The sequence below is a fragment of the Acomys minous genome (assembly GCF_964271855.1).
Source record: "Acomys minous genome assembly, chromosome: 4".
NCBI lineage: Eukaryota > Metazoa > Chordata > Mammalia > Rodentia > Muridae > Acomys > Acomys minous.
Genome location: NC_140486.1, coordinates 77,593,792 through 77,613,658, shown reverse-complemented (window position 1 = coordinate 77,613,658; position 19,867 = coordinate 77,593,792). Strand labels below are relative to the sequence as shown.

Genomic DNA, 19,867 nt, shown 5'->3' with positions numbered 1-19,867 from the left:
ACTCTACCAACAGAGCCAGATCCCAGCCCTAAGTCAACATGTAAAATTGGCTTATGTATTTTAAATTACAATTGCTTTTTATTAAAGTTTTATATTTAAGAAGTACTTTGCCCAGCATGCAAAAACAAAATGATTTTCCTATTAGAAACATTCCAGGTATAGAGCAGGAGTTGCCCAAAGATGTAAACAAAAGTTACTACCTAGTTTTACATTTTTTGTAACCAACTGTAAATTGACTTATCTAAATAGAAAGACAAAGGATATTATGTAACAATAAGAAATGCTGGGTTTTGTTTCTGTTGGATTTTTTTGCTTAGTTAGTTGGTTAGTTGGTTTGGGGTTTTTTGTTTGTTTTTGTTGGTGGTGGTGGTGGTGGTGGTTTTTGTGTTTGTTTGTTTGTTTGTTGTTACAGATACAGGAAGTATATATATATATACATACAGAGTAATGGAGGAAAGGCTCGTTTTGGTTCACACTTTTGGAGGTTTTAGTTCCTGGTTGACTAGCAGAATGGCACAGCAGGAGGGTAGCGTGGATCAGATCTGCTTACTTTATAGTGGCCAGAGTGGAGAAAATCAGACTGGAGGGAGCCAGGGTGAGATGCCACCTTCAGGGAAATGTACCTTTGATCTACTTCCTCCAGCCAGGACTCTTAGTTATCCTCTGTCACTGTGATAAAGCACCATGGCCAAGACAGCTTATAGAAGAAAAAATTTGCCTGGGCTTGGGATTTCAAAGTGACGATATAGGCGCATGCATCCACACCAGCTTGTCACCTGTGGGCAAGGCATTCGAGCACAGAAGGGATTCTTGCCCACTGAGTCATGAGTCACCTACTCAGTCCTTACCAGAATGAAATAGGGAACATGTTGCCCAGTTTTAGGTCGTATCTGAAACTGACACTGAATTTATTAATAAGTCGTTGGTTTATAGGTTTTGTACATGTGAGATATCCTACCAGAAGTAATTCAAAACACCATTTAAAAATTTGTTTCTCAAATGGCCAAAAAAATAATCTTCATTTGATCATGCAATGCAAGAAGTCTTCTAAGTTCGAGAACTGCCCTAACCGATGAGTAGAAAGGCACAAAGTAGCTCTGTGCAATGAGTTAATGAAGGAACGCACAACTGGTCAAAGTCCAAGGGATGAGTGCTCAGGCACAAAGCATGCATCTGCATCACACTGCCTTCAAAGCGCAGAGGCAGAGGCAGAAATGGAGGCAGAAAGCTTATAAGTGCCAGAGGTCTGAGAGCAGCACAGTGGACAAGACAAGGGCCAGTGCACCCAGGAACACCCCGCAGCTGAGTCTGCCTGTACAAACTTCCACCCAATCAAGCCAGTCTGCGTGCTAGAGTGCAGGGGGAGAAGGCTCACGAGTTCCCACCCCTAACTGAGGAGCTGTGGATAATTAACGGCTTCTAGGGAAAAAAAGTCAAGTCTATTTAGGGATGTAGCCCTTAAAAGGTCAACCAGTGCATAGCCACACACTCAGGAATATATGGCAGTTTGAAATGGACTCTAAAAAAAAGTAGATGAAATGGGCCATAGGAATTTAAGGGGGATCCCAGAGGAGTTCAGAGATGAGTTGGGGGGGTGAATATGATCAAAGTACATTGTAGGAACCTCTCAAAGAATTAATAAAATATTTTTAAGGTCTACTGAGATAAAGCCAAGAGTGGGAACAATTTGTACAGCCATGCTTAAGAGCAGAAATGCAGACGTTTTAATTAGAATAAAAAGAATAGCACCATTAGCAAATAACTCTAGCATGAAAAAATAAATGAGAGGAAAGGGATTCACCGAGGCTTTAAAGATGTTGCCATGTACTTTTATCTAAAAATCTATAAACTGAGTTTGTTTCTACCATATCCCAAAGTACAAGTTAGATTCAGCTCATCCGTCTTATATAACAGAATATATACATATATCAAATTTACATTGTTCTTATAGACAATATGAAAACCATTTTCCTATATTATTATCAGCCACTTTGAACCTTTTTCAGGATGTTTCCAAGCTAAAGATTAAGAATCATGAACAACAGGAAAATTGTTCCCTAAGCACTTAGGCCATATGTACATATTATTGAATATTTTGAGGCAAAGTTAAAAAAAAGAGAAAGAAAAAAAGAGGAGCAAATACAGGCTGCAAACAACTAAGATTTAAACTAACATTATAATATGGCTTAATACAGTGGTATTCTAACGTTTCAAAAGGACTTCTAAGATTTCTAACACATAAGATAAAGAGGCCATTGGCATCTGCGTTTTAAAGAAAAAAATATAAATATGAAAATCTAGAGGAGAGTAACCGTTATCACATGCTTAAAATAAAATGCATGGAGTTGTTATTCATACTTTAAAACATAAGAAATTAACAGAAGCATCAGTCTACATGCACTCTCAAACACGGCAAAAACAAACCTAAATTTATAGACTTTAAGTTAATACGCCCACTGAGTAGTTCTTTTATCAAAAGTGAGCCAAAGATTATTTGTTTCTGGAGTGGGGGAAGGGCTGTACAGTTTGATGGCTAGCCTGGATGGAGCTAGGCTATTGGATGAATGGAAAAAATGGAGAATGAGCTTTAATGTTCTGAGCACAGAACATCACAAGAGACTGGCTGCTTTCCCTCCCCTTGTATCCTTGCAACAGCCTCTTCTGGACCACGTGGTAAGCTGGGTCCTGGTTTCTTGAAGAAGTCTGTGGAAGTCTTGTAGAACTGGGATTTTCCCCTCAGTCTAGACAATGATTCACTAAGCATATTTTAGGTGCCAGTAATGGGCTGAGGCCCTAAGTAAAAGATCTATGGTCACGTGGTTTTTACTAAACTGTAAAGATAGGTGAGCAAGCATGTTAGGGATTAAGTTACTGAGTCTGCAGAAAGGAAAAGAGAAAGCAGCTGGTGAAGAAAGCAGCATTAGGAAGGAATCGTTCCAGAAGACCAAGGACGGCAAGTTAGGGATCCTCTGCATCCACAGATGAGTGGGCACTGAAGTCATAAAATCAAACCCAGAATCCCCTGTGATGTCTTTATCTGTGGGATGACCCTGAGGTGTTAGTCACTGTGCTGGGGATTGGAGAAGGAGAGGAATGCTCAGTGCGTGTAACAGAGGCTCCAACAGAGAAACATCAGCAAAGGCTATAAGGGCCTCGGAATGAACCAAATAAACAGAAACTGTTGACGTCGTGACTACGAAGAAAGGAAGTCAGGTGTTTTAAAGATCACCATAGATACATACACCTCTGGTATGCTGAGGCTACAGGTCCACAGCTAGAACATGAGTCTTCAAATCTGCATGGTCTATGAAGGATATGGCCCAGTGTCTCTGGACCCAAGTAGAATACTTACAATGTCATTTCCAAGAGGAAATTTCAGAAGAGAAAGATGCTTTGGTTTATGAGCTGCTACGTCAGTGAGCACACACAGGTCAGCAGGGAGAGGAGAATAGCAGGTGGCACTGTCAGTTGGACCTCTTCAGTAGGAGAAAAGGACGTAGAAGCCGCTTGTCCCAAGCCCTCGGGAATCTATGGAAAATTCCACACATTACTATTCCAGTCCTAGCATGAGCTCCCCTCTGCAGCCATTCACCATCCTCCAGGTAGAGCCCTGGCCCCTCAGGGAATCTCACAGGACTCTATACCTACAACACCTGGTACCAATGATACTGTTTTATGGCTATCAGCTCATCACGTTGCGATCTCTCTTGCCACTGGAATCACAAATGCCATCTTGTAGTCCTTGTGCTTAGATCAGGACAGTAACTGATACCAAGTAATCGCCCAAAATCACGTATATAGCTGTACTACACTAAGTGAGGTTTGTAGTGAGTGAAAGCGTCCATCCCCAGGCAGAGAGAAAGGATGGCAGCAGAAGTTGCAGACCCCCAAGGACCCCCAAAGGGGCCTGGTGAGAGGGTCCAGGAGGGAGGCGTTTGTGGACACCCTCTCTATTTGTGTGTACATGCCTGTGTATGTGGACCTGTGTGTGTGTGAAGGTGTGTGTCCATCTTACCCTTTACCTGATTTGAGACAGGTCCTTTTGCCATTGCGTGAGCCAGACTAGCTGGAACATGGGCTTCTAGCGATGGCCCCGTCTCTGCCTCCCATCTTGCCACTGGGTCCCCAAGATTATAAATGTGTGCAACTGTGTCCACTTGAAGACGGGCTCTGGGGAATCCAAAATCAAGTCCACTTTACTCACTCAGCCATACCCAACCCCTCTCCTTACTTTTCCTTACTTTTCTTACTTTGTGTTGTTGTTGTTGTTGTTGTTTTGTTTTGTTTTTTAAGATGGAGTTTCTTTGTCTTTTTTTTTTTTTTTTTTTTTTTTACTTTTTAAACCCTAATATTTAAGGGAAAAAACCCTGAGGCAAATGCTCAAGCATTTCTACTTAAAGTTCTTCATCCTAGGGATTTGGGAATAGCTCACAACTATTCCTGGCTGGCAGCGTGGCCACATCCTCATTTCAGACTCATTTCAGAGCACTCAGATCTCACCGGTAAAACTGCAGGAAGTTAATGACAAACGGCTCGGCCGAGCTTGCAAACTAAAATGCCACCATGTGTTCTTGAGCACAACACTGCAGTGGGTGAACATTGAAAGAAGGAACCGGCAAGAGCCTGATTTGAGTCTTTCATGTGATAAACACTGCTTGAAAGTCATTTTGTGGGGACTTAATTTCAATCTTAAACAGTTCCTTACAGAGATGTTACCTTACTCCTTATTCCACTGGAATCTCGCCGTGTACATGCTTCTTCTACAAAATTTGTTTAAACTTTAGAAGTACATCTAGTTCAAAGTCAATGCAAACAAAAATACCAACATGGGTAATTTAGTTAACAGAAAAACATCAAAATGACCATTTTTATGAATTATTAAATATTTGGAGCATTTCAGAAGTAATCTACCACTGCTTACCCACAGCTGGTTTTAACAAACCCAAGACTGCAGCATATTCCCCTTTGATTTTGTTTATTTGTTTGTTTCTTATTTTATTATTCTTGACCCAGAGTCTCACTAATGTTCCCTGGCTGCCTTGGAACCTGCTGAATATACCAGGATGGCCTGGAATGCACAGAGATCTACCTGCCTCTGCCCACTCTGGGATTAAAGAGGTGTGCCACCATGCCCACTTCGATCTTCTCTCAAGAAATATGATGTCAGCCAGGCATGGTGGTGACCACCTGTAACCCAGCATTCAGGGTGGCAGAGACAGGCAGATAGATCACTGTGAGGTTGAGGCCAGCCTGGTCTGCAGATCGAGCCCAGGCTTGGCTGTCTCAAAAAACAAAGAGAAAAGAAAAAAGAAAAAGAAAGAAAGAAGAAGAACATTCAGGTATCTCTTTGCCTTAGTAATGTTTTCCACATCTCCTTTCCAGATCTGAAGTGCAGCACTCTCTGACTATTTTAAATGGTTTTTATTTTTCATGTGATAAAATTTATCATCACATGTTATAGTCTATTGAATATTATTTTATATTTATGAATGTGTTCCGTCCATGTATGCCTGTGTACCTTGTGCACACCTGTGGGGCCCAAGGAGACCAAAAGAGGAAATGAAATCACCTGGGCCTGGAGTTACAGGTGGCCGTGAGCAGCCACGCGGGTCTTGAGACTGGAACTCAGGTTCTCTGGAAGAGCAGCCAGAATTCCTAACCTCTGTGGCATCTCTGCATCCCTAAATATTATCTTGAAAGAAAATTACACAAAACTGACCTCTGAATTCATGAGAGGAAGTTGAAAAACAAGGTGATCGTGAAAGAAAACCACTTGATATGAGCACTGGTTGTGCAATTAGTTAATGCCAGCATAATTTAACCAATGCTCAATTTCGTAAGCAGAAGCTCTGTGACTATAAGAAAACGACAAGTAAAAAAACCACTAAAAATCGACTCCATGAGGATCTGTAACAAGGGTGGGAACGCTACCTGGCATTCCTACCGTGAAACTTTTCCTGTAGATATTTACCCTGAGTCATTCGTTTTTAGGCACACAGGCATGCCAGCACACCAGGCATACCTAGTCACTGCTTATTTCTGATCTTGCTCGTGAGTTAGCAATAAAGAAAAGAGAAGAAGGCCTTCTTGTTTGTTTTGCTTCTGTTTTTGTTTAAAGGGCTGGACATGTAACCCAGCATCTTACACACCCAGAGCAAATATTTTACCACCAAGTCACATCCCCACAGCTATTTTATTTATATTTTGAGGCAGATCTCAATAAGCTATTTGAACTCTTTCTATGGATCAGACAAGTCTTCACTCAGCTCCCATTTCTCATTCTCCCAAGTACTTTGGATCATAAGTCAGTACCACCATGCTTACGTGTCAACTATGACCAGATCTAGTGGCACAAGTTTATAGTCTAAAAATATGTTCGAGCTGGAGAGATGGCTTAGCAGCTGAGAACACTGGCTGTTCTCTCAGAAGGCCTAGGTTTGATATCCAGAACCTACATGGCAGCTTACAACAGTCTAAAAATCCAGTTCCAGAGAATCCGATGCCCCCTTCTGGCCCATACAGGCACATACATGGCGCACAGACAGACATGCAGGAAAACACTCATACAAATAAAATTCAAAATAAATCAAAAGGTAGCTATGTCATCAGATAAGACTACCTTATTGTTCCTCTGAAGAAAACAGTCACGGCTCTTCTCAAAAAGAAAGAAATAGAAACTAACCAGACAAGGAGAAACCCACTTATACAACATAATGGGCAAATTTTTCAAACTAACAACTTTAGCCGAACGTGAACTATGATTCACGCACTGTTTCTTACTTCTCATGGAAAAGAATCCAAGATAGAAGATGAAAGCTGGTTTCCTGGAAGTCTAGGCTGTGATGAAGCCCACATGCATGGGCTCCAGACAGCCTTTTCTCAGGGGAAAGCATGATGGACAGGCAGCTAACAGATACAAACAGGAAACTCAGTACTGACTGAGGTGGCTGGGGGACCCCAGAACTCTGTCTAAAGATGTCACTCAATGTGATCGTGACATGAGGGGGGAAAGGGGACGTTTTAGTCTATCACATTATTAAAATTGATCGTAATTTTTGATCATCCAAATTTCTGGGTTTTCCATGTACATAAAGACCATGCAGGCAGAGCAGCCCACTCGTGGTGACCACAGTCCTCCTTGGTTATGACACAACCAGGCAGAGCAGCCCACTTGTGGTGCCCACAGTCACCGCTGGTCGCTGAGGGCTTGCCAGCTTAGTGGCTAAGAGCACGCACAGGATGCTAATGAAGTGCTTTGCTTCAGGATATTTTTAAAGATGCACATGAGGAAGAGGAATTGTTTACTTTGATTATTTTAAGCTGTAAATGCAGCTGCTTCAAAGGGGAAAAATAATAATCTAGAAAAAGGGGGCAACTGTGATCCATGACAACAGACCAAGAATTAACTTTTGCTTTAGCTCCGTCTTATCCACAGAGGAGGGGTGTGGGAGTGCTTCCTGCTGCATGACTGTCCTTTGGCCCCTAAAACATTGTCATGAGTTAGGTGTCCATTGCCAGTGCGTTTTGTTTTAATTCCAACACTAAAGCTGGATGTACAAATAATGATTCTTCTGTGGTCATGGTTGTTTTCCTGGTGTCACTACTATAATAGAACTTGCTTGGTCCTTGTGACCACAGCAAAGACAGACAGAAGAAAGCCTTCCTGTATCGCATGCCCAGCTCCTCCCTGAGCCTGCCTGACCCTTTGGATTTCCAATTCTGATCACAATGTGGGACACTAAGGAAAGCAGGGAAGAGAAGGGCGAGCCGGGGCGGGGCGGGGGCGGGGGGAAGGTTGTGGTAGTATTTGTTCCTTAACACTGAACTCTGCTGGGCCTTAAGGAGCCACCCTCTAATCCTATCGATTCCTCCCTTTCTTCTATATAACAAATGCATCACTGCCCAGCTTTGTGTCCTTGTCCCTCTATATCCCAGTGCCTTGTAGTCAGTGGCTCTGCCTTGTGGTCTGTTGAGTCTAGCTAGCATTATCCGTTGCAAGCACAGCTTTGAGCATGCTGACCTTCTTCTAACCCTGTGCTCAGAAAGCTCTCAGGACTCTCCCTGGCCCAGAAGATGAAGGCCACTCCTTGCAGTGGAATTAAGCTCCCTTTCAAACTGTCTGGACCTCTGTGTTCCCCTTTCATTCCCACCAGACAGAACACGTCATACCCTCCCAGCGTGTGAGGCAGCCACCCTGTACGTGTTTCTCCCTTGTCATTCTGCCCATCACTTTCCCCGATTTAAATACTACCTATGTCTTTACAGTTCACCCTCCACCCCTTCCTCCCCCATCTTGTCAACCAGGAGCATCAAGAGGAGGCTAGAACAAGCCGCCGGGCACAGAGGAAAGCCCGAGCCACTTCCACATTCCTCTCCGTTCTCACCAATTGGTCTTGGTTTACTTGGTGAACCAGTTCTGCTCAATGTTCCAGAATGTTTTTGAATCAAAGGCATTTAACCTATCCCTGACAATTAACATGACCTCACAGTATCTGAAATGTATATATATATACCATATGGACAAGAGCCTTTGAAACTGTCACTGAATAACATGCATTAAACAATTCTAAACCCTAGTCAGAATGGGATGTAGGAGAAAGAAAAGGATGTGTGGAACCAGCCATAGCTAAGATGCGTCGGCGCGTGATCCACACATTCCTGCACTCGAGAGGCTGAGGCTCTGGCTCCAGATGCTACACAGAGAGCCCCCGTCCTAGCCCTCTGCTTCAGAGTGGCTCCCGGTGAATCGTACACACGCTGACTTAGGGAGGCGCCTTGGGTAGCCTTGAACGGCGGGCGAGGGAATCTCATCTGATGAGACCCTGTAGTCCATTCATCAGAATCACCCGCAGCACTTAATTCAGTTCCCTGGATCTCATACCAGAGCTGCTAAGACAAACATCCACCTGCATCCGGGTTTAGAAGCCCTGGTTGGGAAGGCAAAGTTAATGATGACCAATATTTGTTATAAATTATAATTTTTTATTAATTTATTCATATTACATCTCAATTGTTAACCAATCCCTTGTATCCTCCTATTCCTCCCTCCCTCCCGCTTCCCCCCTGCTCCCCTCCCCTATGTCTGTGACTGAAGGGGACCTCCTCCCCCTATATATGCTCTTAGGGTATCAAGTCTCTTCTTGGTAACTTGCTGTCCTTCCTCTGAGTGCCACCAGGCCTCCCCATCCAGGGGACGTGGTCAGAAATCCTTTGCTAAGCAAGGGATGTACGAATTGTTCAATTGAGTCCCTACAATGCTGCAGTCGCTCCATTTTCACAGGTGCAGATTCTAAGGCTTGGATAAGTTAAATAACTAGTGTAGTGCCATACTGCTGGTAAAGGATCAAACCTAGGTCATCAGCGGGCCTGACACCAAATCCCAAGCTTTCACCACAGCCTCTACTCAACTTCATTACATTGAACAGACTGGTGTGTGGGTCCCAGTCCCTTTGCAAGCAGTAATTTCTTCCATTCAACATGAGATTCTGTTTTGGGGAGTCCTGGCAGCACCTATTATAAGGATTCTTCAGCTCGGTTTTCTTTCAACTGTTTTCTTGGGTCCATTCAGTCAGTGAGTTACTGTATTCCACAGCCTTCCCTGTAGTAGGCTGACTTCCGTGGCCCTTCAGCTCCCTACAAGTTATCAACATTAGTAGCAAATAAACCTTTTCCACATATAAGATATGCCTCACCATTTGTGTGTGTGTGTGTGTGTGTGTGTGTGTGTGTGTGTGTGTGTTTGCGTGTTTGCGTGTGCGCGTGTGTGGGAGACGCTCGGTAATAAAGAGTACTGACTGCTCTTTCAGAGGATACAGGTTTAGTTCCTAGCGCCCACATGGCAGCTCACAGCTGTCTGTAATCCTGTTCTCAAGGGATTCATCACCCTTTTTAGCGGTTTGAGTACATAACAAGCATGTATGTGATGCACAGATAAACATCCAAGAAAAACACCCATATATATATTTATAAATTTTAAACATTTTAAATTAAAATACACCTTACCACCCTAGTAAAATTCCAGTGCATTGTGGATAATATTTACTGTGGCGAATATTGCTCCTCCTGTTTTAACCTGAAAGGATTGCCATGGCCATTAAAAAGAAAATCACAGGAGTGACAACATGTCAGACCTACCAGCTTTACTATCAGTTGACATTTTTCTGCCCCTTATATATAAAGTTTAATTTTGTAGGACATTTTCACATTTCTTTCCTCATTTTTCCCTTTCACAGTTCAGAGTCATTCTTACACTGAAGTTTCTTTACAGATAAAATACTCATAATCAAGTTCCATCAAAAGAAAAAAATGAGAGTTAATGAGTAAATGGGTTTAAAGTATCACAAGAGTCTCGGATGAGAGGTGCATGCTGTTTCACTGTTATTAATGTAATACAGCCATCCATTACAGCAAGCACAGGCAGAGGCTGTGGCCTCATTTAGAGGCCCGGCCAGAGAAGGGTCTATTTCATAGCCCTGGAGAAAGACAGGCTCAAGGGACACAAACTACATGGCCTAAAACAGCCCAGTAAGACATCCTCACTACCTGCTATGCGGCTGGGGCTTTAAAATGGATTCAGAACGTTAGACAGTCAAACTTTGGCATGGACACTGAGCCGAGGACCTTGAGAAAAGAATGTGTCAGCCATGTTTAATAGATGAAAGAAAATCTAGTGGAATTAGAGGGCAACCACAAACCAGACACATGAATAAGTAATCTGTGAGCTGGCAGGGCTTGCTTCCTCACACTTAGGCAGATGACAGGCGTTCCTAGATACACAGAAAATCCATTGAACTCACTGTAGATCACTCTCACGATGGTCTCTTCAGTGAGGCAGGCAACTCAATTAATGTCAAGCACCCCAAAATATCCAGGATTGGATTATAAACGTATGCCAGTCATTTTAGGTATCACCTTTTATTTCCTATGCTATAGGCTCTTTATAGCCTCACATGGTCTTGTTTCCTTCTCTGTGATTCAGGGAGCTAAGGTTTTCAGTCAGTGTTAGTTGTCTCTGAAGCAGTTTGAGGGGGTCCTTTCACACAGAGACCCCTGAAATTATTATTTTCACGTACAGCTGATTTTCTTTCTTTGTAGCTTAGAAGAAAAGAGATCTATGTAATCGTAGTGTCAAAGTGTCAAAAAAACTGAGATACACTGAAAAAGGGAAGAAAAGGAAAGAAAATAAAACAAAGCAAAACCTTTAAAGGCATGAGTGCAGCCCTCAGCCCTACAAATCCTTGCCTTGAATATAATGCTTGTGGCATGCTGTAATTAACTAGTTACTCCTCTCAGAATGAATAATAATGCAATTATTTGCCAAGAGTAGAGAGGGATAGTTTCTGTTCTTAAAAACAAGTGCCTTTTGTTTCTGTATGTATGTGTGTGTGTGTATATATATATATATTGGACTCATTTGCATAAGCTGCTAAAACCAGTGCCTGCAACATCACTGCTACTTTGTATGATAATTCTGCCAGCTTCTTTCCAGGGCCTTATATAGTGATTTGAACTAACATGGAACTGTCAAGTTGCTACCGTGTTCACGTTATATCAGTACCTTAAGCTGTACTCAAATATCACAAGATGTAAGCAGTGATTGGCTGGTTGACGTATGTCCTGTCACAGGTGGACAGTCATCTATGTCACTGAGGCCATGAAGAGCTAGTATCCTGTTCTCTTTGTTTGTGGAAAAGCACACAAGGAGGAGGCCGAGAGCCTGGGTCCTTGAGGACCCTTCTCAGCAGCTCCTCATGAGTCAAGCAGCGTGGCTCATATGCACTAATTTATCACTGGTTATCCTTTCCAAGTTCTGTCGCCATAACCTCTCAAAGCAGGTATTAGAGACAGAAAGAAAGGCCAAATCCAGGAACAGGTTTGCTATGACTAGCAGCGAAGTTGAAGGCACCTGTGGCTGCATGAGCCTAGAAGCAGAAGTCCTGCGAAAAGAAAATGGGGGAGTAAGGAGTAATTTTTACAAGTTCCATAACTTTATTATTTTGAAATGTGGGTCCATAGGATGATTTTCTATTAAATATTTTTTTATTTTTTACAGATACATTTATATTATCACACATATATACAATAAACTACCTACAGCAAGAAGAACCATGAAACAATCAGGAATTATATCAATGTTACATTCTCAGCATTTTGGCTACTTGTATTTGGCAGCCCTGAAGAGAACATCTTTGAATTTGCATCATTTATTGATTAAAAAGTGGGATGACCTCCAGTTGGGTCAGCTGAATAGCAGACAGTCCATGAAGTGTAAAAGCTTGGTGCTTTGGGTTCGTTTGCATTAAATGCTGACAGGTTCTTTTTTTAAGCTGGTTCTAATGGTTCCTTCTGTGTAGCCAGTCGGGGTCTTGCAGCCATTCCAACACTTCTTTACTGCTCACCCTCCTTGGTCTCATTTCCTCTCCAGTTTCCAGGCCTCTTCACTTAGGACATCTGCAAATTCTTCCCTTCAGTGTTAGTGCTGAGACACAGTGGCTGTGTTCTTGAAAACCTTGCGAGTCCACCTAGCCATTCTCTCTATAATTCATCCAACAAGGTTTTTTTTAACATTTGCTCTAATGCACTGTGCTAAATACCAGAAATTCAAAGATAAATAGGATACCTTGATCCTGAAAATTGTAAAGGGTATAAATATAAAATAAAAATAAAGACCATTTTTTTTAATTTGAGGCAGTACATGCTACTGTGAGGTAGATGAGCCTGCTAGAAACAGATTCATTATGGCTAAGGCAGAAAGCCATGCTGCCCCAGGAATGAAACTTGGAAAATTCTCCTTTAAATTTTTAAAGCAGAAACTCAGGAAAGATTGCTAAAGCACTTCAATTTTACACACACCACACACACAAACACACACACACACACACACACACACACACACACACACACACACACTTGAGTTGATTCATGACCTGCATGTTTTCATATGGTTGTGTGAATATTTAAATGTTTATATTTAGATGTAGGAAAGTATATTCATGGTCTAAATATATAACATTCTAAATAACCAATGCTTTAAGCAGTAAGGTAAACTCAATGCCCATAATATTAGTTATTCATTCTGATGCCTGACATTGGCTTACAATGTCTTGACGGTATCACTCAACAATATATACCAATATTGCAAAAAACTTTGAGCACTTGTTTGGGAAGACAAAGATTAAGGTTCGATATAAACTGAGAGATTGTAATAAACAGCCCAGGAGTGGACACAGCATTGTTTTTCTTTTTTTAAGTCCAATCCATGCAAAGTATCTCTCCTATCAGTAATGATATGAATATGCGTCTGACTTGGCTTTCCATGAACTTCAATTTGCAGATGGGGCAGCCTCTGGCGTCAGGCTGCCTAGATGGAGAATGATGTTCTTCTCTTTACAAGCTATATGGCTTCCTCAAGACTCAATTTTCTTATCTATTAGATGGAGATAGTAATAGTGGCTACTTGTCTTTGAGAGCATAAAATAGCTACTTCATTCATTTCACTTGTTTATCAACATGTAGTTATTGAAAGTTGAGCATAACTAACATACTTAGGAAAATGAACATAGCAAAGATAACCCAATCACTACCAAAGAATAACATGATAAAAATTCACTAAGGTCCTAGAACCATGCCTATTGTTGAATCACTGAAGCTAACAAATGCAAATACATAAAATATAATAAGTAATGATTATAAAAATCAGAGTTTATTTGCCTAATAGAAATGTAGACAGAATGGGTCCTCAGAATCCACTCACAATTTTCTTTCTCCCAATACCACGTAGTCTCCAAGCAAACTTATCATGTCTTTGAAGACTCCCACATTCATTTAAAAAATGAAAAGTGACTAGGAAAGCAACTTATTTTGTAAAGTTCTTATCTCTCGGGTACCAAGTCCTTGATTCAGTCACCAGCGCCACATAAAATAGGATGTGGAGGTACAAGCTTGAAAGGTTCAGACAGGAAGGCCAGAAGTTTAAAGTCATGGCTTTGCTGGGAGTTCCAGGCAAGCCTGCGCTACACAAGACTCTGGAGATAGCTGGGGTGAGGGAGGAAGGTGGGAGAGAGGGAGGTAACTCTTCATGGAGTTTCCATTTCAGTCAATGTTGAGAGTAAGAAGATAGAATTTTAAAAGTGTTTGTGCGTGCATTAAATATAGTAATTTAGAGGGCAGGAAGGAAAGAGTAGTGAAGGGTGGGAGAGTGTGCGGGGAGGGGGGACAACATAGCTCCTGTGCTCTCTGGCTTCGACACTGGACCTTCGCTGGAGGAGGCATCTCACTTTCACGGAAAGGAATCTGACCTCCTTTTGAGGTGAGAATGAGATGAACATCTATGAACCTTCCCTAAACCATTCCCCGCCCCCGCCCAAATGTTTTGTTTAAGGTGTTAAGAAAGCACCCCTTCAAGGAGGCTGGGACTGATCAACAGCAGGAGAGGACCAACGTCACATAGGGTAGAGGTGGGGACTTATGGGAAAGCGGGTCCTGTAAAATGTCCGGTGCAGTTGTCAGGAAGGTGCTGTGCGTGGCTCAGTGGAAATGCTGATTCTGGTCCCTTCAACTCAATCAGACTGTCTCTTCCCATTGCTGTTCTCATTTCATCATTTGGTATGATATTAAATGACTTCAGAAGTAGTAATTATTTCAGTCCAACTATAAAAGGTGTGCATTTCTGAGTTTCTCTGGATTTCACTTGTAAGCCTTTGGAGCTCTGGACACCTCAGCTGCCATTTCCATAGACAGATAAAATGATGTATCTTTCAGTCTGTTCTGGAAAAAATTTTATTAACTTTATATATATATAAATATATTATATATATATATATAATCCTGATCATAGCCCTCTCCTCTCTTCCCAATCCCACCCTCCATCCCTCTTCTCCCATCGCCGCCTCCCAACACCAACCTACCTCAGCACCTCAAGTTGCATCAGGGCTGAGCTCATCCTCTTCCCCTGAAGACTCTGGAAATTTTTAACCAATAGCTAAAACCTAAACAACCTGAATAGCACCAGGAACTGTCTACACAATGAGTCAAGCTGGCCTTGCCGCTCTGGTTTCTTAAAGGTCGGTGTTCCAGGAAGCCTAATGGGCAGGGTGACTTCCCCAGGGCCGTCCTGAAACACACAAGACTCTGTGAGCTCAAGCAGCTCCTGACCTCAAATGCTCAGACCACAGGAGGCAGCAATGCTGGCCTTGCTTCCACCGTGGCTGACGGAGGAGTGTCACTGTGTGCGGAGGGGGATGCTTAAGGATCTAAACAGTTGCCACCTGTCCTGGCTACTATTTCTGAAATAGAATAATATAAAACTAATCAAGTACTACCTGCAAAATTTTTCTACACACACACACACACACACACACACACACACACACATGCAGACATGTATGTATGTGTGTGTGTGTGTATTACACTAGTACATTTCCTGTCCATATTTTTAACAGTAGTCTAGGTAATTCTGACACAGACGGTCTAAAGACTGCATTCTGAAATTAGCTGGCATGTAGACAAGCCCTTTCTGGATTGCGTTGATCACTCAACATTCTTGGACAGTGAGTCAGTCGGGTGTCAGGGTTACTACTTAAGAATACAGAATTCTAGGCTTCTAAGCATGGCCTCAGCTTCTACAGGGCACAGGAATCTACTTATCAGTATATGCTTTTAAAGATTTGTGGGCAACCCTAATTTACAGGCTGCCATATAAAAGGAGGAGGGCTAGGTCTCATATATCACATCTGCGTGTGCATGATCTATATTTTACTGGGTTTCTGCTTCTACGTATTACTGAGCATCTCAGTCTGTGCAGAGGCTTCTACAAAGTTTAAGTGAAGCAATGAATTTAACAGCCAGCATGCATAGAGTAGTCATTATCATCATTGTGTGTGTGTGTGTATGTGTGTGTTGTAATGTATTCAGAAGTAAAATTGTGTTTCATAACTTCAAGAAGTTATATAGAATGAAGAATACAAACATAAATAAGAATATTTAAATTTTTATTCTATACAAGAAGTAGGTTTGCACACACCAAAAATGCAACATACTAATTTTATACTTATCATTTTAATGTGGATGGGTGGTGTTTTTTTAATATATATGTATATATATATATATATATATATATATATATATATATATATATAATGTGTCTGAGCCACCATATAGGTTCCAGGTCCTCTGCAAGAACAGCAAGTGCTCTTAACCAAAATGCAATATTCTGAATAACAAAGTAGACTATAAAATAGAGAATTAAGAGAACATTGAAAATTATTTTTTAAAATTTACAGTGTTTAATAGTACTGCAGGTCACCTAATTCTCTTTAATTCACCATGTTTCTATAGCCTAAAGGAAATAAATAAATAAATAAAACTAAAGCTTTAAGTGGCAACCAATTTGAATTTGTCACTTTATTGTATAAAGTGAGAGCAAAAAAATAGAAACTGTATACCTTGGGAAGGAATATTTGGATGTGCCAAAAGATACCTGAAACCCCCATGCAATTCCATGCAAAAAGCTATTTATAGGGGAGTATTCTAAGAGGCTGTCTACACCTTACACTTCATTATCAAAGGGTTCCTGTGGCACTGCAAAAGTCTGAGGACCACTAAAGAGTATCATTTACATACTTCGTCATGTTTTCTTCTATGCTGGAGAAATATATCTCAACCAACAGCATTCCAAATAACATATTTGATTGCATTCTGTTTCACTGGCCTCTGAGACATCTTTCTCAAGCTCTCACCGTTTAGCTGTCCAATCACGGAAGCGCAGGGGTGCGTTTCCATCACTTCCCAAGCAGCTCTGCCACACTAGCCCACTTGAATCCTTCAAACAGCCTCGTGATGTTTATGCCCGTTTATTTTTGGTTCAATGCTGGGTCCTCTGGGTTGTTTACTATTGGTTCTGTTTTGCATTTCATCTTAGAAAACTGGCAGAACTTCTCTGGAAGAGTCTAACTGGACTCTGCTGCATTTTGTTGAGCTAGCACTTCTCCCGTCTGTATTTTACTTAAAATGTCATAACATCACTATTGATGTTCCATATTTTATTTCTCTTTCTTTAGGTGTGTATGCAACATTGACTGTTCTCAAACCAACTTCAATCCCCTCTGCGCTTCTGATGGGAAGTCTTATGATAACGCGTGTCAAATCAAAGAAGCGTCATGTCAGAAGCAGGAGAAAATTGAAGTCATGTCTCTGGGTCGATGTCAAGGTAATGTTCATAGCAAAATTTCATTTCAAAAGAATGTTTTTAGTCTCTGTGCAGAAGTGAAAAGCAATGATAATTCCTTACTAGGCAGCTATTTCATTTCCGAAAGACAGTTCTGATTCACAATAGATCGTGTGGTCCGCTGTAGAATCTGCGTTGATTATCGGTGTTTGAGGGCCATCAGCAACAGCGCATGTCTTTTTCAATATGATGGGGCTGTATTGTCATAGGACCACGAACACAGGAGCCAGTATTCAGAAGAGAGCAGACATTCTCTTGGCAAAGGCTAAAGAGGAAGTCTAGTCAGGAATTTAAGAATTGATTAGAACCCTTTGAATTAAAAGCAAATCACAATTTTTATGTCTTTGACTCCGTAGAAATATTTGAAGTACATTCTTGAAAGCTGAACATAGTAGAATATTCTGTTTTGTTGTTCAGAAGAAATAGCTTACGGAACTCAGACTTATTTTTCTTTTGCCCAATGTATCTCAGTTACAGTCTGAATCTTCCTGTCAAACTTCAGAAAGTCGACACCGTTTTGTTATTCATACAGAATGAATGTGCACTTGAAATCTTTGGAGTGCTCAAAACCTTAATTGGGGGTTTGTTGTTGTCATTGAGGAAAACAACACACTTTAACTGCAAGAAAGAAATGAAGGTACCGTTGGAAGAGTAGAGTTGATAGACATAAGAAATGGTTAACTGGCTTTTCTTGTTCATTTTTTAACATAGATAACACAACAACCACCACTAAATCTGAAGATGGTCATTATGCAAGGACAGATTATGCAGGTATGTAAAATGTCCTACTACTAAGATAAGAGCCTCTTCATGAGATCCTTCAGTACCAGATTTTACTGTTTGTCCTAACCTGAACATGTGCTGATCTTTCTTTGTTCAAGCTTTCAATGGGCAAGAATTTGAAATTCTTGTTGAAGCAAATAAGACACACTTTTTTTGTGTGCCATAGTTAAAGCAGTTGTCAAAGATGTCAGTAAGATATAATTAACTTGTTTTGACAGTGTAAATGGTACAAATGACAAAACATTTATCAAATTAATGGGCATCAATGGAAATTAATGCAAGGTTTGGCAGTATATTGTAATAAATGCAAATGTTCTTGTTTGAATTTTCATAAAAGTCAACAATAGAAAGCTTGCTGATCTCTGGGAAGACAGAAATTAAGAGCTGCAAGTGCTAACACAGGCTACATTTGTGTGCATGCAGAGTTAAAAATGGATGCATAGTTAATTTTTAAAGAAGCTAACATCTCATTTATTTAGTTTCTATAATGTAGTTTTTCAGACATCCAAAGTTATAACAACTTTATGTGAAAACATAAATCTTATTTAGCAACCATGGAACTTACTTTGAGTAATAAAAGAAGCTACCTAATTTAATTCTCCTACAGCAAGAAATGATTGATGGGAAAGCAATTGGCGTTTTATCAGATGGCTATAATTTATGGGAATTTAAGATAAATTATAAAAATAAAATTATTGAGTTTTATAAAATATTCAAGGAATATTTATTTATTTGTTTGTTTATTTATTTATTCATTCGTTCATTCCTGCTATTTTGAGGTAGGATTTCTCTGTATAGCCCTGGCTGTCCTGGAACTCACTATTTGGCCAGGCTGGCCTCAAACTCACTGTGCTCTGCCTGTCTCTGCCTTCTCTCCCCCCCAGTGATGGAATTAAAGACGTGAGCCACCACACTCAGCCTCAAGGGCTTTTAAGCATAACTTTTTATTTAGCTACTAAACACTTGTAACCAATTTTATAAATAGTACTCAAACTAAATCAACTGTTTCTTGTCCTTCAAGGTCAGCCTACTCTACAAAAAGAGTCCAGGACAGCTAAGGCTACACAGAGAAACCCTGTGTCCAAAAAAACAAAAAAAACTGCCATTTATCCATTATTCCATTTACTTAATAATTGTCCCTATGTTTATATGTAAATAAATCCCTAGTAGTATTTTAATTACTTGTATATATCAAAATAAAAGGATTTAACGTTTGCATATTTTACCTTAATATTTTCAACATCTAGATAAGACTAGTACCTGAAGTTATCAGTTATGCAACGAATTAACATTGGTTCTATTATATATGTGTATATAACTATCCCTCAAACACCCACTATAGATATTAACAGATGTATCCTGAGAAGAATAGACTAGTATTCAGTATGGCTAGGAAGTGTTACAGTAAACAATTGATCTCCTCCCCAGCACTCCTCTCAGCTCTTGTTTCCATTATACAGTCTTTATAAATATACATGCTTTATGTAAAATCATCTCTCAAAGAATGGGCTCTGGGCCTGGCTCCGGCCTCTTAACACATACAAGCTCTAAGGATACTGCAGTCTCTTATACCAACTAGACTGATGCTTATACACTGCCTATGTGCATCTTCTTCCGTGTCTTAAATCATCCCTAGATAAGCACGAGAATGTTTGTGGTGTTGTATTGCTTAGGGAACAATGATTTTTTTTATACTTCTATGTACATATTCTGGAAGATGCGACTACTTTAACATATATTTTGTCTACAATTAGTTGAGCCCATGAACACAGAGCACATGGACTTGGAGGGCCGTTTCGTTTTACTTTTTGGTAACGAGAATTTTTAACGTGAAATTTCATGCAAATGCATGTGGTATAA

General features: G+C 40.7%; 1 protein-coding gene across 2 annotated transcripts in view; it reads left to right on the top strand.

The window, feature by feature from the left end:
- The window catches only part of TMEFF2 (transmembrane protein with EGF like and two follistatin like domains 2), a 261,758-nt gene that overhangs the window by 180,929 nt on the left and 60,962 nt on the right, over positions 1-19,867 (top strand). For both annotated transcript variants that reach the window (XM_084779779.1, XM_084779778.1), the window contains exons 6-7: positions 17,058-17,206; positions 17,936-17,995. In XM_084779779.1, the coding sequence (XP_084635905.1) occupies positions 17,058-17,206; positions 17,936-17,995 (209 nt within the window). The remainder of the gene's footprint in view (positions 1-17,057; positions 17,207-17,935; positions 17,996-19,867) is intronic.